General features: G+C 41.0%; 2 protein-coding genes across 2 annotated transcripts in view; both read right to left on the minus strand.

The window, feature by feature from the left end:
• Positions 1-6489: 6489 nt before the first annotated feature.
• Positions 6490-9984, minus strand: slitrk5b (SLIT and NTRK-like family, member 5b). The gene is made up of 2 exons (XM_053627780.1): positions 9839-9984; positions 6490-9057 (listed from the first exon to the last, which is right to left on the minus strand). The coding sequence occupies exon 2, from the start codon at positions 9023-9025 to the stop codon at positions 6542-6544; it is 2484 nt and encodes an 827-aa protein (XP_053483755.1). The 5' UTR covers positions 9026-9057; positions 9839-9984; the 3' UTR covers positions 6490-6541.
• A 7871-nt stretch (positions 9985-17855) lies between these two features.
• Positions 17856-20807, minus strand: part of cog3 (component of oligomeric golgi complex 3) — a 12377-nt gene continuing 9425 nt past the window's right edge. Inside the window, exons 18-23 of the mRNA XM_053627781.1 lie at positions 20478-20566; positions 20240-20374; positions 20028-20103; positions 19811-19938; positions 19436-19534; positions 17856-18427 (exon numbers count right to left, since the gene is read on the minus strand). Of these exons, the coding sequence (XP_053483756.1) occupies positions 18398-18427; positions 19436-19534; positions 19811-19938; positions 20028-20103; positions 20240-20374; positions 20478-20566 (557 nt within the window). The 3' untranslated portion in view covers positions 17856-18397. The remainder of the gene's footprint in view (positions 18428-19435; positions 19535-19810; positions 19939-20027; positions 20104-20239; positions 20375-20477; positions 20567-20807) is intronic.

Consider the following 20807-nt stretch of genomic DNA (forward strand, 5'->3'; position numbering starts at 1 on the left):
TGTTAATAATAATAATAATAATAATAATAATAATAATAATAATAATAACTATTATTATTACTACTACTCTCCATGCACCGAGCCACTGGGCTCAGTTTCTCCCCACGCGGTGCCGTGTTTATGAAATTAAAGCGCGCACGAGCACCAGCTCACACCGTTTCGCGTGCGCACACATGCACACAAACACGCGCGCGAGCGGTGAACTAAAGTCAGCGCAGAGAAAGCCTCGCTTACAACAGGTTTCACGTCAACAGCGTGCGCGCAGCGAGCCAGCACGCGCCTGCCTGCGCCTGCCTGCTGAACATCCACCATCTTACACACACACACACACGTGCGCACGCGCGCGCAGACACACACGCACTTACCATCCGCGAGCGTTGATCTGAAGGAGAAATGAAATAAAGGCGCAGAAACGATGCAGCCAAGAGGAAAGAAAGAGCGCGTGAAAGCCAGACACAGAGTATTTGCGCGTGTGTGACAGAACGAGAGAAAGACAGAAGCGCGCGAAGAGCTGCTTCTCTCCCGCACCGCGTGCTTGAATGAAGGGCGGCGCCCGCGCGCCCTAAAGAACTCCAACTACCTCATTAGCATAAATCAGCGCCTGCGCCAATCAGAGCGCGCCGCTTTACTACAATGCAAAATAGCCACAAGTGCAAAACATCCGCGACTGACATAATAATAATAATAATCATAATGATCATAATAATAGTTATGTTAAGCATACACAAAGTATATAATGTTCTAAAATTACTATATAAAATATGAAAAATATTAATAGGATATATTATTGTTTTTGTTTCAATATTACTTTGCAACGTTTTAGTATTTGGAATTTGTTTGTTTGTTAAAACATATTTTGTTTCTTATTTAATTCATAAATAACTAGATCCAGAAATTCTGTAGTCTTTACAGTATTTTTAATTTGATAAAGAAATAATAATAATAATAATAATAATAATAATAATAATAATAATAAAATTAGGGTTAAACATACACCAACTGTATAATGATAAACAATTATATAACTAACATTTTAAAACGATTAATATCATATATTATTGCTTTTGTTTCAGTATTTGCAAAAGTATTTGTAATTGAATTTATTTATTTATTTATTTATTTATTAAACAGGTTTTGTTTCTTATTTCATATATAAATGATTTCATTTGTTTCTGATATTGTGTAGTCTTGGACAACTTACTTTGTGCACAGTTTTTCATATGCGATTAAATAAAAAAAAGAACAATATTGGTAATCAGACACAAAAAAGCAAATAATATGCAAACACAATGCTGTATTAAACTATGAATTACATTTATTAATATTAATAATAATAATAAGAAGAAGAAGAAGAATGAAATGACAACTAAACCTTCAGTTAGTAAAAATTATTTAAAGTGTTAACAACATATATGATTTTTTTGTTTTAGTATAAATTCACAAAATTTACAATTTAGAATGTATTTGTTTATTTGTTGTTTGTTTGTTTGTATTTACTCATTTAAACAATTTTGTTTCTAATTTCATTCATAAATAATTTCCCTATGTTCAGCTGTAAAATCCTAACTTTTTATCTTCACCTAAATTTAATCTTCAACTTCCACGATTGCTGACTTTTTATCCCGGGATAGTTTTCATACACAGATTATATACTTTAACATGGTATTAACATGATGATGTTTCTCAAATAGAGCACAAATATAGACCTGGTATAAAGTTTCTTTTTATTTTTTAACACAATTTTTAATTGAATCTGTAAATTATTCAGTGCACGATATATATGGAATAAATCAGTAGGTGTTATACTGTTATAGAAAAATAATCAGTTGCAGGGTGTCCCCATGCTGTGGAGTTACTGTTACCACCCAGACGTTAATTGTTTTCCTATAACAGCATGTCCTGAGGGGTTTTATTCCTCTTATAACCACAGGGATTTTCCAACAGTTACAGTTTTGAATTAATTAAAAATAATTTCTCCTTCTTTCATTCTTCTGTATTTGGGGAAACCCAAGAAATGCAGTTCTAGTGAAACACAGAAGGCAGAGGAAACCTGAGCTGAGTGAGTCATTCAGAGTGTTTATTGTGCCGTGTCATATCAGTAATGCTTTAAAAACGGTGTCCGGAAACCTAGCTGTAAAACCTGTCAGTCACATGACCACTGTACATGAAGCTCCATCACTGAAACGTGCCTAACTCACTCCACCCTGCGGTCGGTTCTCTGGTGTACAGACACACGTACGGAGCTGTGAATGAGGACTTGATGAAGATGATCATTTGTTGAACAGTTGATGTACATGGTGAGGCGAGCTGAACGAGCTGCCACTATATAATAACATGTTTGTGTGTATCTGGATGTCTGGTGTTTTGCTGTCAGTAAAAATGATGAAAACAATGAGGTTTCTTCCAAACTCGAAGGTTTTTGCAGTGAAGGGGTGAAAGAAAGCATATGACTTGCTGCACATTTGATCAGAATTTAGAAATAATGAAATGAGCATTTTCTTCCTGATAGAATATCAGCTTTGCTACAAGTCTGCGTCCCATCAAGCGGCTACTAAAGAGGAATGAATGAATGAACTGACTTTAATGTATCATTAAACGATGCATTCACTTATTTATTTGTCTTTTGTACTGATTCAGAAGTGCACACAGCAGAGAAGTTTACATGTTCCACCTTGATTTTGAACGTTAAGTAAAGATAAGTCTATTATTTTCAACGGCTCCAAGGCTCCATTTTCCAGTAGTAGTAGTAACTATTTCAGGTGTTTACATTTGATTTGATTGTTAGACAACCACGTATTTAATACCAGCCTTATGTATTATTGTGTTATTCCGCTGTTGTTGTCTTTTAAAAGCCTTTGAACAGCAGACCTACTGTACCTGATTATGAAGTCCAGCATGCACCTGAGAAAAAACATTTTTCTCTCACATTGCTCTTGTCATAAGCACTATCTACTGTAAAGACTACAGCACCGTAATCCAAGTGGAAAGACAATAATTTTTACCTTAAATGTTCTCCCCCATAGAAACCCAGTATAAATAAAACGCTTACCGTGGCTTAATGTATAAAAACGGTGATATTCAAAGAACAAATTTAGTGTACGCCTGATTAATAAAGCATACTATGTGTGTGTACTAGATTTGGTCCTCCAATAGCACTGTCTCAGTCCATTAAGCCATGTTAATTGTTTTTTTATGAACAGTTTCGTATGGGGGAAAGACTTAACGTGAAACTGCGAATTGTGTTCATATTCTGGGTCCGTCTGCTTGCCTGTACGTAGAATGCATCATCAGTAAGGCGTACACTGAATTTAGTCTTCTAATATCACTGTCTTTATACATTAAGACACGTTAAGCATTTTCTTTATACTGGGTTTCTATGGAGAACATTTAACGTAAAAATATTGTCTTTCCACATGGATTACAGTGCTGTAGTCTCTGCAGTAGATAGTGCTTATAAGAAGAGCAACGTGAGAGATAAATTGTTTTTCCTGGTCGTTGTTTTGGTACGTTAACCCACGTTAAACTTTATTTTACCAGCATTCTTCATCTGCCAAGGACTCGAGCCTGTGGCTAGATTTCAGTACAGCCTACTTTCCTTCGGTTGTAGGCTCTTGGTCATCAGTTTGCTCACTCAAACACGTGTGCAGATTGTTCCTACGAGCGAGAAATAACTGTTTGTAATGCAATGACGAGAGAAAACTTTATTTTCCATTTCAAGACAAATTAAGTTCACAGTCACGCTGACAAATTCAATGACTGTAAAGTTTTTAATTCTATTCAATTATTTTTCAATATGAAATAAACACAGCACTGTCACACTTCTTTTTAAGGACCAAATAAAGACAACCACGACTTTCATATCAATCTGAGATGTCAATATTAAAACTGTGATATATATTAATAAACTTAGTGCAATGTCAGGGCTAATTATACAACCACGCACAAAGATGAAAACATCATTGCTGTTATATGTGCATTACATTACATTACATTACATTATGTACATTATGTGATTTTAAGGACCCGTAGACATTTTAAAGATTTCAATATGCTAAAACGTTATTACTTAAAAAAAAAAAAAAAAAAAAGTTAATGTTTTACAAGAGAAATTTAATCAAATGAATGAAACAATCCGTAGAAAATAAATATAAATAAATGAAAAATCAACACGTTAAATAATATATTCAGGAAATGTAAGCTGCAATTGTACAAAAAAAATATTTTAATTATAAAAAAGTTTGAATGTACAGCTCGTGCTGAATAGTAAAATAAATATCTCTTCTTAATATATCGTCTTTTGTTGTTTACATAATAAACTGGCTTTTTAACCCACACAGCTGTTTTTGTGTTTTCATAAGCAAAAGGTAAATTGTATAAAATAGCCCCACACTGGCTGGTAGAAACACTTATAAATAAAATGTAAATTTATTGCTATTTCCTTTATTAAAAGAGCAGAAAGGGAAAGGAAATGCAACATTTCCTCTTAAACCCTGTATAAACTCCACTGGCCACAGCATTTCACCCAAAGCTTTGTGACAGGAAGCCTTCAAAAGCATCAAATTAAAATGACCCAAATTATCAGCACACTTTAAATGGATTTGCAGTAATCCTTCCCTCTTAGGGGACAAGCAGACCCAACAAGCTGTATGGCACAAAAGAAGCCCTTCCTGAGCGAAACATACAAACTGCAGCTCCTGAACTTCACCAAGTTTAGTGCACATACAACTGGACATGTGTGGTCAGAGGGAACTCAAATAAAACTTCAGAAACCCCATCAGCATGTTGAAAATGAATCTGTAATAAAAGGAAAATCACCCGATACCTTGCTGTAAAATATACAGGTGGATCACTGACATTTTGGGGATCCTGAATTGCAAAAGTCAGGATATTCCAGCCACTACAAGGAGGTTACGGCTTGACCTTATAGATGAATGACTTCCAAATCAACACAGAAACGGTTATCAGTTGTGCTGCATACAGGAGATGACCAAGTTCCTGATATAAACGGTTTGCAGAAAAATTTGCACTACATAAGAACTTATGCCCAAGAATGGGAGCAATGTGAAAAACTATCTTTAATGGGCGAGAATTTAAGAGTGCTTCAAGAGCAGCGTCTCAAACTGTTAATACAGTAGAGCTTACAGACCTTCCTGGTCATCATGGAGATTTTTAAAATCACAGATTCAATTAGTAATCAATTATCTTAAAATATAAGAAACAACGCATTAATGGCTGATCGAGGAACTGTTACGGCTGCTCTGTTCGGTTGATCTCGAGAGTAAAACAGTGCAATATATTGTATGGCTTCTGGACAAAAAGCATATTTTCTTATCCTGATTAGACTTTTCAGTAAATATAGAGCAGCTGTAAGATGTCAGTGCAGGTTATTAGGGGTCCAAGCACTTCTTCTTCTTCTTCTTCTTCTGTTAAAACAAATCCTGCAGACCAAACTGTTGGTGGTACAGACATGAAAGTTGGTCAGTAGATAGTACTCCCTCTTGCTAGGCCGTGGAGATGAGCAGTGGAGATGAGCAGTGGAGATGAGCAGTGGAGATGAGCCGTGGAGAAGAGCCGTGGAGAAGAGCCGTGGAGAAGAGCCGTGGAGAAGAGCCGTGGAGATGAGCCCAACCAGCCCAGTGGTGGCACTATTGCAAAGTGTTTTATTTTTTATCCAATATCTAGTGAACTGTGAGTATTATGATCGAAAGAATCTTCATATATTTACTTAATTTTATTCAATCTGGTTGCATGTATTTGCACAGAAGTTGAAATGCATCTTCAGGACAAGATTCTGAGGACGTGTGTAAAGTTTGAGGTATGGTCAACGCTGGGGGACGGAGTGAAGTGGAGATAACTGTTTCTCAGGACTGCATCTTTGTGCCAATCTGTACATGGTTTTATGATGATGACTGGATTATTTAAAAAATAATAGCCACCACCAGCCAATCAGTTTTCAGAAGATAATTCACAAGATTAGCATTGAGCTACTGTCATGAATCTTAAGCAATTTGTTCATCTACAGTCTCTTTATTATTCTGTGTAACTTGGAAAGAACTGGCCACTGGGGGTGTTATTTAAAAACAAAAACAAAAGACAGAGTGATTGGGCCCCTCAGATCGCCATTTGTGGATATTCTTCTTCCTCTTCTTCTAATTATTATTATTATTATTATTATTATTATTATTATTATTATTATTATTATTATTTAATAAACATAAGATAGAACTCAGAACTGATGTTATTGTGATTTTCATATACATCTGGTTGGTGCACATCCATTGGTTCGTATTATGTTAATGTGGTGTTGGTTGATAGATTTACAGTGGTGCAAATGTCATACTTCATGATGAAGATTTACTCTTAAGATTAACTCCTTGACAACATTTGCTCTGAAAATGTTTATAAAAATGTTTCCAGCTTTTAACTAACATTTTTGGTCTTAAGTAGACTTCTAGGAGTTATTCTCAGAAGCTTTATCAATATCAGCCCTGCTATTAATTAGACATTTCCAAAATCCAAGACAAAGAACAGCTGTATGAACTCAAAACTGAGTGAATGTTGTCCTTTTCTCGTGAACTTCCAGATAGTCCGGCTCAAAATTAAGCTGTGCATTTAACTCCCAATATTCACCCCTGTTGGGCTTTACGTACATCATCGTCTGCTGTATTCTATCTGGATGCAAATACTGCTGTGGGACGTTGTAATCAGGTGAAAACTGTGCCGTACTGTGTTTGCACAGTAAACTGGATCTACAGGAGCCTTGGTGGCTTCTTGCCAGGATTTCTCGATAAAAAAGGTTATCTTCTTGTAAAGGAGAAGGTCTGTTGCTTGCACTAAACTCCGAACCATTTACGATGCTTCTCAATTCCTCATCCGAGGTATATGACAAAGCATTTTGTTCATCAAAATCAGTGTACCTTTCTTCCAGAACACCATCCATGGTGCACTTAGATGCTGGAAGAGGAGGGACGTATTCATAAACGTGACCTGCTGAAGTCCTGACCTTCGCTCCTGGTCTGTCAACGTAAATAATATCAAAGGAACGGGTGTCTGTATTTCTGCTCTTGTGCTTTTTCTGCCGTTTTATCTTGAACATCGTGCACAGGCCAGCGGTAATGAATACAGTCACAATGAAAATAAGGAGCACCGTGAGAATGAGCACGGAGAGAGGCATCATGGGATCTAGCGAATTATAATCCAGTGTTGTCTCTAAAGTGACAGTACTGCCTGGGAAGGATTCTTCTGATGGCGGAAGCAGGGAAGTTTGAACATTTAAATCAACTGGACAAAGATCAGATGAATGAACACGGTGTAAATCCTCTCCAGAGAATTTTGGTGGAGATTCACAAATCACATCGTTCACCACGGTTCCAGAACTGAGCTCTTCCAGCCATTTTTTCATTTCCACAATTGAGCAAGAGCAGTCCCAGGGGTTCTCAAACAGATCAATCTGCACCAATGATGTCAAATCTTCCAAAACACCATCGACCGGCATGTTTCGTAGGTGATTGTTGCGTAAATTCAACCGTGCCAGGTTTGAACCTCTGAAAACTCCCGTTGGCAATGTTTTGAGAAGGTTATTGTTGAGGAATAGCAGTTGAAGATTGGGTACGTTCTCAAAGGTACCAGTTTCTATTTCTCTGATCACGTTGTATTCTAAGTAGAGAAACTGGAGGTTTTCTAAGCCTGAGAACATATAATTAGTGAGACGCTCAATTAAGTTTCCATTCAAATACAGTCTTCGTAAATTTTGTAACTCCACAAATGCTTTGCTATGAATGATGGATATCCGATTATTGCCCAAGTGGATCAGATCCAATCCGGTAGTGTCCAGAAAGTCTGAACTTTGCAACGAGGTGATATAGTTTCCTGTGAGGTACATCTTTTTGGGATTATATGGTTTGGGATTCAGATCCGAGATGCGCTCAATTTTCCTCTCTTGGCAGTTCACGTTCAAGCCGAGATCTGAAATCTGGAGGTTGCAGGTGCATGCGGTCGGACACTCAAGAGAGACTGGGGATTTGGTTTGGTATGCCACCACTGGGCCATAATTTTGCGGTTTGCTGGACGAAGCCCTCGCTGTTGGTTTGGTACGTAGCTTCCCTGATTGACGGCTGCTCTTTGTGGGTTGTGTAGAGCGTACTATATTTGAGGATGCGATTGCCTCAGGTTTGTGAAATGCTTCAGCACCCATTTCGTATTCAGCTACGGCTCTTCTTGGGCAGAGTTCCTGCTTGGAGATCACGTCAAGGTCCCTTCCATGAAGCCGGAATGGCGTTTCACACACTATGTCTCCTGCTAACGCCTTGTACGATATGCTTTCTAGCCAGTCTTTGAGGCCAATAAGCTCACAAGTACAGTTCCAAGGATTCTCTTCAAGTTGTATTTCTACAATTTTGGATAAATGTTCAAGAAGTCCATTATAAGGGAGAACCTTAAGCTGGTTCCCTCTAAGATCAAGGTGGGTCAAAGAAACAGACTGAAAAACATTTTTGGGCAAGGAATACAGCAAGTTGTCATTCAAAATCAGCACATCTAAACAATGTAACCCACCGAGTGTGTTCGGCTCAATGCGGCTGATGTAATTATAGTCGACTTGGAGGTACTCCAGTCGTTCCAGGCCAATAAAAGTATCGTCCCTGAGTACCTCAATTTTGTTGTTGTTTAAGTGCAAGCGCTTTAGTCCATTAAGTCCGTTAAAAGCCCCGGCCTCAATTTCGGCTATGTCATTACTACCCAGGTGCAAAATTCGGAGTCCCTCATAACGTGAAAAATCATCAAAGGAAAGTTTTTTCAGCAGATTTCCTGAGAGAAACAGATGGTGTGTGTTGAAACGCAGAAATCCGACTTCAGAGAGACTTACAATTCCTCGTCTTTCACAGCTGGTTGTCGAAACTCCATCTTTTTCTTCGCAAACACACAACCTTTCGCAAACTTCCTCATAAATATCGAACGTCTCGGTAAAACAGATAGAGATGGTGATAAATGATATCGCTGTTACGCAGACTTTCATGTTTATCAACATGGATGACGCCAATCACTTCAGTATCGTATGACCTAGAAGATAAGAAAGAGAGAGACAGAGAGAGAGAGAAGAAAGTAATACATTTTGATAGAACTATTCCATATTTATGTTTTGAATACGCTACCATTGCATATTGATATTCTGATTATGTAAGGAATATATACATTACAGCGTTACCTCTGACACTGGAGACTCCTTCCATAAATGTTAAACAAACATCTCTTTACAGAAAACTGTTACTACAGAAATGATAACATATTAGATATGACTTAAAGCTGACACCTTCTGACCAATCAGGTTCAAGCATTAAACAGCACTGTGGTATAAATTTGAATATTTCAGAGAGCCTGTGCATACACACAACCATTTACTACTACAAACCGCAAACCAGACCAAGTAGTGCTTCGTTTTTTTGCTGCGTTTTTCCAGTTGCAGTGTTCAGTTTTCCATTTTTAGCATTTGTACTGACTTTACAAATCTAAAGTTTCGATACACATCTACAAGGACATTCGATATATATTCAGTACATCATTTTCAACTATTACCGAACATTATAACCCGCTCTGAACTGAAAATTCCCAATTTAAGATGCATTTGATGCCTAGCTCCTGCGAAATGCTGCTCGCTGAATCATAGCGTTAAAATAAATAAATAAATAAAATGGGGAAAATGAGAAATATTGGTGCTGACACGCGTGTAAATATCACTGCAAGCCTAAAGCGTATGAGCAATATTTTCTACATGCAAATCTTCCTTTTTTAATTTTAAATTTTTCTTTTTTTTTCTCCGCGTATGACACAAGGACCGACTTACCGTTGATGTAAAGATCCACAAAACCATTTGTTAATAATTCATAACTGTTGATTCATTATTTTGAAGATGACGAATTCAGTAACATCTCCATCCTTCGTCTGTCTCCTTCTTCTCTCGCCTCTCTTTCCTCCCTTTCTCTCTTCTCTCTCGCTTTTCTCTCTTAATCCTCCCACTTCTCTCGTTCCTTTTCTCCTCCCCTAGTTAACCAGTCTAAATATTTCTCAGTGATGTATGTTTATGTAACAAGGCTGATTTACAAGAGGAGAGGACATGAGCTGCAGTGTCTCTCTCTCTCTCCGTCTTCCCTCTACCTCCCCTCTTCACACTCTCTCTCTCTCTCTTTCTCTCCTTCTTTCTCTTTGCCAGTTTAGCCTGTCTCTGATTGGCTCTCCTCTCTTTTATCACCCCTTCTCTTATCCTGATTGGCAGCTAAATCCTTTCACTGAGGAAAAAAACAATAGTCTTCATTTACATCACACAGTTGCATGTGTTACATTTCAGCGTGGGTAAAACTCCTTCCGGTAAATAAGGACAAAACCAAAGCAACAAGGACGAGTGAGAAGGAATCTTCACCTCTTAATAATATAAAAATGCACTTATGATGTTAACTGTTATGTATAAGATGAATAATAGTTGTGCTGTAAAATAAACTAATAAGAGTATAATACATTTTATTTTATACCTAAAATAAATTTATGCTTCATGCTTCATGGTGGTGAAGCACTCCTTCACTGAGACTGGCAGATAGAGGCCACACCTCCTTCACTGAGACTGGCAGATACAGAGGCCACACCTCCTTCACTGAGACTGGCAGATAGAGGCCACGCCTCCTTCACTGAGACTGGCAGATACAGAGGCCACGCCTCCTTCACTGAGACTGGCAGATACAGAGACCACACCTCCTTCACTGAGACTGGCAGATACAGAGGCCACACCTCCTTCACTGAGACTGGCAGATACAGAGGCCACGCCTCCTTCACTGAGACTGGCAGATACAGAGGCCACACCTCCTTCACTGAGACTGGCAGATACAGAGACCACACCTCCTTCACTGAGACTGACAGATACAGAGGCCACGCCTCCTTCACTGAGACTGACAGATACAGAGGCCACACCTCCTTCACTGAGACTGACAGATACAGAGGCCACGCCTCCTTCACTGAGACTGACAGATACAGAGGCCACGCCTCCTTCACTGAGACTGGCAGATACAGAGGCCACGCCTCCTTCACTGAGACTAGCAGATACAGAGGCCACGCCTCCTTCACTGAGACTAGCAGATACAGAGGCCACGCCTCCTAAATGGCTTCAGGAACAAATACAGATACAAATAGAAGGTGCACTGTTCCTTGTTTCTTGTAGGTGTTTTTTTTTGCAAACGCGCACACACACACACACACACACACCCTATTTATCCTGAATGTAATCTTTAATTCATGACACCCTGGTGTATGTAGGACACCACATTTCAGTCCTTACAGACACACACACACACACACACACACACACACACACACACACACTCATCAGTGAGACTTTAAATGGCAGTGCTGAGCTCTGGAAGATATATACATTCACACTGATCAGCCATAACATTAAAACCACCTGCCTGATCCATTGAGGCATGGACTCCACAAGACCTCTGAAGGTGTGCTGTAGTATCTGGCCTCCATGGATCGGACTTGTTTGTCCAGAACATCCCACCAACACCCGATCAGATTGAGATCTGGGGAATTTGGAGGCCGAGTCAAACTTATTGCCATGTTCCTCAAACTCCTCAAACTTATTGCCATGTTCCTCAAACTGTTCCTGAACAGGTTCTGCAGCGTGGCAGGGAGCGTTATCCTGCTGAACGAGGCCGTCAGGGAAGGGTCAGCCAATCTCACGCGGTCCAATAACTATAAAGTTACTTGCTGGACCATTTTAAAATTTTCACGTTTTGAGCGATTACCTCTATGTCTTGGCATTGCTAAACCACCAGCTGTTTTTTAAATTGGTTTAACCATGACGGCCATCTTTGTGTCATAGCTCACAAAAATTTTGGTTATACAAACTGATCTCTAGAGCACATTACATGTACATACTGTATATAAACATTTTGCACATTCATGTTCCTTAGAACTTAAGTCCAAATGTAATGCTCAAGATTACTCACAGTTCCACCTTTAGGGTCAGTTTATAACGAGAAGGGTTCCAGTCTCAGTCTTATTCTTGCATATTTAAGCAGAATTTTATGATTCTTAGAAGGGTTTATGTGAGGTGGATGTGCAGCGGTCATTCCTGGACATGAGGGTGAGAGAGAGGGGAGAGAGAGAGAGAGAGAGAGAGAGCGAGGGGAGAGAAAGAGAGAGAGAGAGAGAGAGAGAGAGAGAGAGAGAGAGAGAGAGAGAGAGAGGGGAGAGAGAGAGAGGGGAGAGAGAGAGAGAGAGAGAGGGGAGAGAAAGAGAGAGAGGGGAGAGAAAGAGAGAGGAGAGAGGGGGGAGAGAGAGGGGGGGAGAGAGAGAGAGGGGAGAGGGGGGAGAGAGGGGGGGGAGAGAGAGAGAGAGAGAGAGGGGAGAGAGAGAGCGAGGGGGGAGAGAGAGAGAGGGGGGAGAGAGAGGGGAGAGAGAGCGAGGGGAGAGAGAGAGAGAGATAGAGGGGAGAGAAAGAGAGAGAGAGAAAGAGGGGAGAGAGAGAGAGGGGAGAGAGAGAGAGTGAGGGGAGAGAAAGAGAGAGAGAGAAAGAGGGGAGAGAGAGAGAGGGGAGAGAAAGAGAGAGGGGAGAGAGAGAGAGAGAGAGAGAGAGAGGGGAGAGAAAGAGAGAGGGGAGAGAGAGAGTGAGGGGAGAGAGAGAGAGAGAGAGAGAGAGAGCGAGGGGAGAGAAAGAGAGAGAGAAAGAGGGGAGAGAGAGAGAAAGAGGGGAGAGAGAGAGAGCGAGAGAGGGGAGAGAAAGAGAGAGGGGAGAGAGAGAGAGAGAGAGAGAGGGGAGAGAGAGAGAGAGAGAGGGGAGAGAAAGAGAGAGGGGAGAGAGAGAGAGAGAGAGAGAGAGAGCGAGCGAGGGGGGAGAGAGAGAGACCCTCCCAGAGGGCACAGCCAATTTGACTCCCCTGGATCTCGGTCAGAGATGACTAAAAAGAAAAAAATCCTTCTTTATTCAATAGACCTACACAATTTTTGCTGATTTGTGAATTTGAAATGTATTTAATGCTGGCATTATGCATTATGTAGTGACTGAACTCTTTTTTTTTTTTGAGTATACTATAGCATACTCTGAACAGGTTTGTGTTGGTTTCTATCAGTTTAGCTCTACTGGGTGTGGGAAGAGATCCAATATCCCAATGATTATCAGAATAAATCCTTAAAACAGCTGTTGTGGTAAGACTAGCATTAGGTTTATATATTTGGGTTTTAATATCGATTTAAAATGTAAATGAATCCATAATGATTTTTTGGGGCTGTGAAATCAAGTATACATGATGGTGTTGGAGTTTTCAGGTAATCCACGCTGGTAAACTCTGGAGCTGGTAAAGATGAGTAACAGGTTTTCAACTGCTCAAAAACTAGAGAGCCTAGGACTACGGCATCACACTTGAGCCATCTTTTTCTTAATAGTTCATGAAGGCTTTCAGCTTAAAGGGTAATCTCTGGAACAAGCCACTACGCCCGAGTCGACTGCTCTTCTTGAAGACCATCGTTGTGAGTCAAGTGGCGCTGGCTGGAGATATGAGATCTGACACCGTCAGGTAAGAAATAGGTCACAGTCAGCATCGTGGCTAAACACAGAGCTCTGAACAGTAAGATGTCATACAGTGGACTGCGCGTGGTTTATGGTAGAGATATACAATCATTTAAACATCTTTAATGGAATAATTTTACACTTTTCTGAGATGCTTAAGAGTTTTGCCAAGTACAGGAGCTACACAGTGACTGCTCTCAAAATCAACAAAATTCTGGGCATCAAAACACTTCAGAGCAGGTAGCATTGCTAGAAAGGTTATTATAATAAATACTGCTAGGATATAGGATATGTGGCATTAATCCTCATCTCCGAAATCAATGAAATGTTTTGCAGCTATAGTACATCTCTGTGTAACATGCTGTTCGAAATCCAAAAATCATAGCCAAACACAGGTGGGCAAGGTAACCATACGCACATCCAGAACTGTCAACATCATGAGAATCTAGGCCTTGAAAACAAGTCTAGGTCTTACAGTAACAAATGCATGACAAGACTTCGAGAGGAGGAACCGAAACAACAGAGCAGAAATAACTAAACTAATCATGGTCTGGGAAAAGACATGGAACAGGTGAACACATCAGGCTAATCACTCGATCACAGGATCACAGGGGTGGAGACGGACTAGAACAGAAACAAAAGCACGTGGCAGCGTAGACAAATCAAAACAACACGAGGAGTTCGTGAAAAGGTGCATTTCTTGATGGAAACTACAGACATGACAGTGAAGGAGGGATTAAATGAAGAAAGGAAAGAGAAAAAAGACAAAGCGAGAAAAAATAAATAAATAGTGTGCATCAGTTTATTGGCTCTGCTTGGTTTGGTCTACTGAAATATTATCCATCCATCTTCTATACCGCTTATCCTTTTCAGGGTCACAGGGAACCTGGAGCCTATCCCAGGGAGCCTCAGGCACAAGGTGGGGTACACCCTGGACAGGGTCTGAAATATTTAGCATGGTCCAAATCCAGATCTCCATTTGATGACCCTGGCCCTACAGATTAATATGTGGATTGATTTATCTCCAGTTTTATTGTAGAGGAAAAGACTGTTCTTTTAGTAGCTTTTTTGAATGATCACTCATACTAACGTACTCTGATGTTAAACTGTGGAGTGTCTATGTAAAACGCGTAATGATTGGCAGGTCTGGTAATGTCCTATAATATAACCGGAGTAAACGTCACTGGATATCACGGCAGTGTAAAACTGTGTAAAGAAGATCCAGTTATTACGATGGTTTAGGATTCTGTGCAGTTGTTCTCTCTCTTGGATTTTGTATTGGTGGCAAAAGCAAAGCCCTTAAAGCTGTCTCCGTTGGAGGAAGAGCATAATTAACTGTATGTACTGTTGGGCTTCATCCTCCTCCAAACCAGAGGGGACAGCTGCCTGGTGTACGCCAGCGGCTAATCACGTCATACACATTCCTCCACACGACAGCCGCCTCTTCCCCGTATGCCAGTGTGAGCTGCTCATCCGAGGGAATGACTAAAGCCAAGGAAGACCTATAACAACCTTTTAAATTGTAATTTAAGCACAGCTCCCTGACAAAAACGCTTTTCCATTACAATAATACAATACTGACTCGTCTCTGCTTCACACAAAGTCTACAAATCCAACGTTCATTCATCCATATTTGGTGATGAAAATGTGCTTCAAGTGCAGCACGGGGAAAATCCTGCTGATTGGTTCATGTTGTCCTCATTTACAGTCACCCTCTCGCTATTTCTCTCTGTTTTCCCTTCACTAGGTTTCGCATTTCTGGACTCAAATCCTTGACAGATTGAGAGAACTAGCTAAAGACGGAAAGACAGGAAGAGTATGAGAGCAGATCAGTGTTATATAAAGTGATGATGACTCACACATGACCGCCAGCTTGCTGCTCTAATCCAAATTTCTTCCGATTAGAACGAGCAGAACCAGACCGCGGTGAGGGGAAAGAACAGTCCAGAAGCGTGCATGCATCATGTTTTATACATGTACAACAAGAGCTAAGAGGAAAATCATGTACTGTATCACACACTGTAATTAAAACATGTGTATAATTCACACGACAGCACTCAGTTATTATCATTTAATGTTATCTACCTTATGAGAATTTCCTCCAGGGAGACGGAAGGTGATATATGTATACACACACACACACACAAATATTAACTAATAATTACATAAATCAGGATAAATCATTATCATTTTAATGTGTTTCAGGGTGAATAAAATTATACAATTCACTAAACTATGCGCATAAATCAATCATACATGAATAACTGTATATTAGAAGCAAAATAAATGCTAACCATGTTGCCGTTTAGATAATACTAGCTAGCCAGGGTTGCATTGAGCTAATATTATCTAGTTATCAAAGGTAACGTTGACTATGCTGTCATTTAGGTAGCGTTAGCTAGCTGTAGCCTATATGGTAACACTAGCCATGTTTTCACTGAGGTAAATCTAACTAGCAGAGGAAACACCCGCAGTATCTCCATTTAGTTAGCAATAATTTAGCCAGCAAGAGTAATGCTAGCCATGTCTTTATTTAGATATGCTTAGGTAACATCAATGATATTTCCATTCAGCTAACATTCGCTAGTTATCAAAGGTATTGCTAGCTACATATGGTCATGTTTTCACTGAAGTAAAAGAAATGAGAAGAGTAAACACCAGAATATTTCTTATTAGATAGCAAAAGTAATATTAGCCATCTTTCCATTTAGATACACATGGGCAACACCAGGGATATTGAAATTTAGCTAACATTGGTTATGAAAAGTAAGACTAGCTAGCTAGATAGGGTAACACTAGCCATGTTTTCCCTGAGGTAAAACTAGTATTTCTATTCAGTTAGCAGTATTTCCACTTGCTTCTGCCATTTCTGACACGGGCAATGTTTTTGTTTCAATGCTAATGCTAATGTTGTCATTTAGGTAACATTAGCCAGCTACACGGGGTAACACTAGCCATGTTTTCACTGAGTAAAACTAGCTAGCAGAGGAAACACCAGCAGTATTTCCATTTAGTTGGCAATAATTTAGCCAGCAAGAGTAATGCTAACCATGTCTTTATTTAGAAATTCATACTGAACATCAATGATTTTCATTGAGCTAACATTTGCTAGTTATCAAAGGTAGCACTAACCCGGCAGTATAGGTAACATTAGCTAGCTAGATAGGGTAAAACTAGCCCTGTTTTCCCTGAGGTAAAACTAGTATTTCTATTTAGTTAACAGTATTTCTGCTTGCAAGAGTAAGGCTAGCTATCTTTCCATTTAGATAAACAAGGATGACACCAGTGATGTTTTTGTTTAGCTAACACTAGCTAGTTATCAAATGCAATGCTACAGAGCTACACAGGGTAACACTAGCCATGTTTTCACTGAGCTAAAAGTTAGCAGTATTCTAGCTAGCAAGAGTAATGTTAGAAAATCTCTACAGTTAAATAAACAATGAGGTCACCAGTGATACATCACTGTGATGGACAGACAGTGAGACAGAGAGAGAGAGAGAGACAGAGAGAGAGAGACACAGACAGACAGTCAGACAGTGAGAGAGTGAGGCAGACAGTGAGACCGAGAGAAAGACAGAGAGTGAGACAGAGAGAGAGAGAAGGAGAGAGAGAGACAGACAGTGAGACAATTTGAGAGAGACAGATAGTGAGAGAGAGAGAAAGACAGACAGTGAGAGAGAGAAAGAGAGAGAGACAGACAGACAGTGAGACAGAGAGAGAGAGAGACAGACTGAGAGAAAGAAAGAAACAGACAGTGAGAGAGAGACAGACAGACAGTGAGACAGAGAGAGAGAGAGAGACAGACAGACAGTGAGACAGAGAGAGAGGGACAGACAGAGAGAGACAGACAGACAGTGAGACAGAGAGAGAGAGAGACAGACAGACAGTGAGACAGAGAGAGAGGGACAGACAGAGAGAGACAGACAGACAGTGAGACAGAGAGAGAGAGACAGACAGACAGTGAGAGAGAGAGAGAGAGAGAGACAGACAGAGAGAGAGACAGACAGTGAGAGAGAGAGAGAGAGAGACAGACAGTGAGAGAGAGAGAGAGAGACAGACAGAGAGACAGACAGAGAGACAGACAGTGAGAGAGAGAGAGAGAGACAGACAGACAGTGAGACAGAGAGAGAGGGACAGACAGAGAGAGACAGACAGACAGACAGAGAGACAGAGAGAGAGACAGACTGAGAGAAAGAAAGAGACAGACAGACAGAGAAACAGACAGTGATTTAAACGTGAATGGGATTAAAGTGTTGTAAAAGCAGACGGAGCCCGACGAACACAACACCTCACAACACGAACACAGGATCATGAGTCTTTAATCGAGAAAGACGTTCATCACCTTCTCCATTTTTATTCGGTTTTGCTCCTCAGACAGGACGTCGTGTGGAGAACAAAAATCATCTGAACATCAGAACAGTGTGAGATTTTATCTGTACATTTACATTCATCAGAATATATTATAAAAACTATAACACACTAATAAAAAACTGACCTCCCAAAATGTATTCTGCAGCTGCGTTCCTCACGGAACACGTTTAGAAACGCGGAGGAAAAACGACAGCATGGTCACACACAGTTTCCATGGAAACAGGAGGAGGTGGTGCTCAGGAAGGACTTGTGTTGGTAACGTCCGGTTCCTTAGGAAACTCTGTGTAACCCTGCAGCCGTTTCTGCTGGCGGTGCGTTACAGACGCTCGCTGCCCTGGACTCGTCTTTATATAGAAATGTTTTGGTGTAAAAATAAGAAACGTTGCGTGTAACATGTTTATCTTCCCACGTTTATCTTGTGTTGGGTGAAGAACTCGATTTCATCTTCATCATGATGTCCATCGAGCTTCTCGTCTATTTACTCACCGACAGCAACAGATTGATCTGCAATCAAGCAGAAAATACAAAACACTTAACACTTTATACAGCTGTTATTCATAAACATCCGTCTCTCTCTCGGTCTGTCTCTCTGTCCATCTGTCTGTCTGTCTGTCGCTCCTCATCTGTCTGTCTCTCTCTCTCTCTCCATCTGTCTGTCTCCATCTCTCTCCATCTCTCTCCATCTGTCTGTCTCTCTCCATCTGTCTGTCTCCATCTCTCTCCATCTGTCTGTCTCTCTCTCTCTCTGTTTCCATCTCTCGCTCTCCATGTCTGTGTCTCTCCATCTGTCTGTCACCATCCGCCTCTCCCTCTCTCCCCATCTGTCGGTCTCATCTGTCTGTCTGTCTCTCCATCTGTCTGTCTGTCTCTCCATCTGTCTGTCTGCCTCTCCATCTGTCTGTCTGTATCTCTCTCTCTCCATGTCTGTGTCTCCCCCATCTTTCTGTCTCCATCTGTCTCTCTCTCTCTCCCCATCTGTCTGTCTCTCTCTCTCTACATCTGTCAGTCTCCCCCATCTGTCTGTCTCTCTCCCCCATCTGTCTCTCTCGCCATCTGTCTCCCATCTGTCTCTCTCTCTATGTCTGTCTGTCTGTCTCCCTCCCCACCTGTCTCTCTCTCCATCTGTCTATCCACATTTGTATCTCCATCTGACTGTTTCTTTCTCTCTATACCTGTCTGTATCTCTCTTTATCTGTTGAGACTGTGTCTTTGTCCATCTGTCTGTCTCTCTCCCCCCATCTATCTGTGTCTCTTTTTGTTTGTCTCTCCAACTGACTCTCTATCTGTGTCTGTCTCTCCATCTGTCTGACATCATCAGTAGTCATAGGGTGTTTTCCTTAGCAGGGGTTTGATGAAGGCTGATCCAGGATCAGTTTGTACAGATGTATATTATATAGAGTAGCGCAGGCAGGAGAAGTTGTTCTGTGTGACTGGAGAGACTTAATCACACACACACACACACACACACGCGCACACACACACACACACACACACACACACACACACACACACCTGTTCCATAGAGGGACAGGCGATGATCTGCAGGTCCTCTCCGCTGTACTCCTCCTGCAGCAGTGTGTGGAGCTTCATGAACATCTGCTGGATGTTATTCTGCAGCAGACAGGATCACGGGTCAGCAGCGCGGTGGTGTAAGGTGAAAACAGGCGAAACACTGATTCACACTCAGACATGTTTACAGTCCGAGGAGCAGCGATTCGCATAAATAACTTGGATCTCCCAGCCAATCAGAAACGAGTATGTCCTGTGCCCATTATATGTCTCATACATACCATACACTCAGGTACATGATCTAGAAAGAGGCGTATTGATGCCAAATGCACGTGCGTAGTGGTGTTTGAGGACATGAAGTGAACACGTGCGACTCACCCTGACGGGTTTGAACAGGATGAACTCCGTGTCTTTGTTCGCCAGGTACAACGTCAAGCTCTGTAACGTCAGCGGCAGTTTGGTCTTCATCACCCGATACGTGGACATCACCAGGTCATTGATCTTTGCTACACATTCCCACACACACAGAATAGATTACCACAGACAAACGAGAGATCCACAGCTCACTCGGACAGACAAATAGACCGAAACTCACCAGGCTGAGCCCAGGGCTGCTGGGAGAGCTGGTAATTCGGCCCTCCTCCAACCACCATCGCCTTCAACGCAGACACCTGAACATGCACAGAGATGTACACCAGTGATGCATACGACCATCACGCACATACCTCATCTTCCTTATGATTTATTGTGTGTGTGTGTGTGTGTGTGTGTGTGTGTGTGTGTGTGAGAGACGCCTTCCAAACCAACCTTAGTGAGAAACTCCTCCAAGTTTCCCACGAACGTGTGGGTCTGCTGCTGAATAAACTGCTCACAGCAGGACTTCAGGTGCCGGTCCACGTCCTTCTTCGAGTCAATGTAGTGCTCCTTGATCTCTGGAGTTCCCTAATGAGTGTGTGTGTGTACACACAAAAACCCTCACTCAGAACCCACCACATAAACTGATATAAATAAACACATGAAGAGCATGAGCGCCTGGAGCAGATACCTCGAGAAGGAACTCCAGGATGGCGTTGTGGCTGTTCAGACGGAAGAATTTGGGCATGCCTTTGGGGTTCAGGAACTTAAAAGCAGCGTCTGAGCAGGAAAGTGGATCACGTTAGATAATATTATACCGCCGCGTGGTTCTGCTGAGCTCCTAAATACACCTGGAGGAACTCAAAGCACTACAAAGACCAGCTTCACCAAAGCTAATAAACGTGCTTTAATTCAGATATGATGTCACTAGCAAAGTGAAAAGAATGTTGTTGCTAGGCAACCAGCCAATATGGCTGCCGTAAGAATGCCTTACTGTAATCTATACGGAAAAGAAGCTGAT

Source organism: Ictalurus furcatus, chromosome 6, assembly GCF_023375685.1.
Source record: "Ictalurus furcatus strain D&B chromosome 6, Billie_1.0, whole genome shotgun sequence".
NCBI classification, from domain to species: Eukaryota; Metazoa; Chordata; class Actinopteri; order Siluriformes; family Ictaluridae; genus Ictalurus; species Ictalurus furcatus.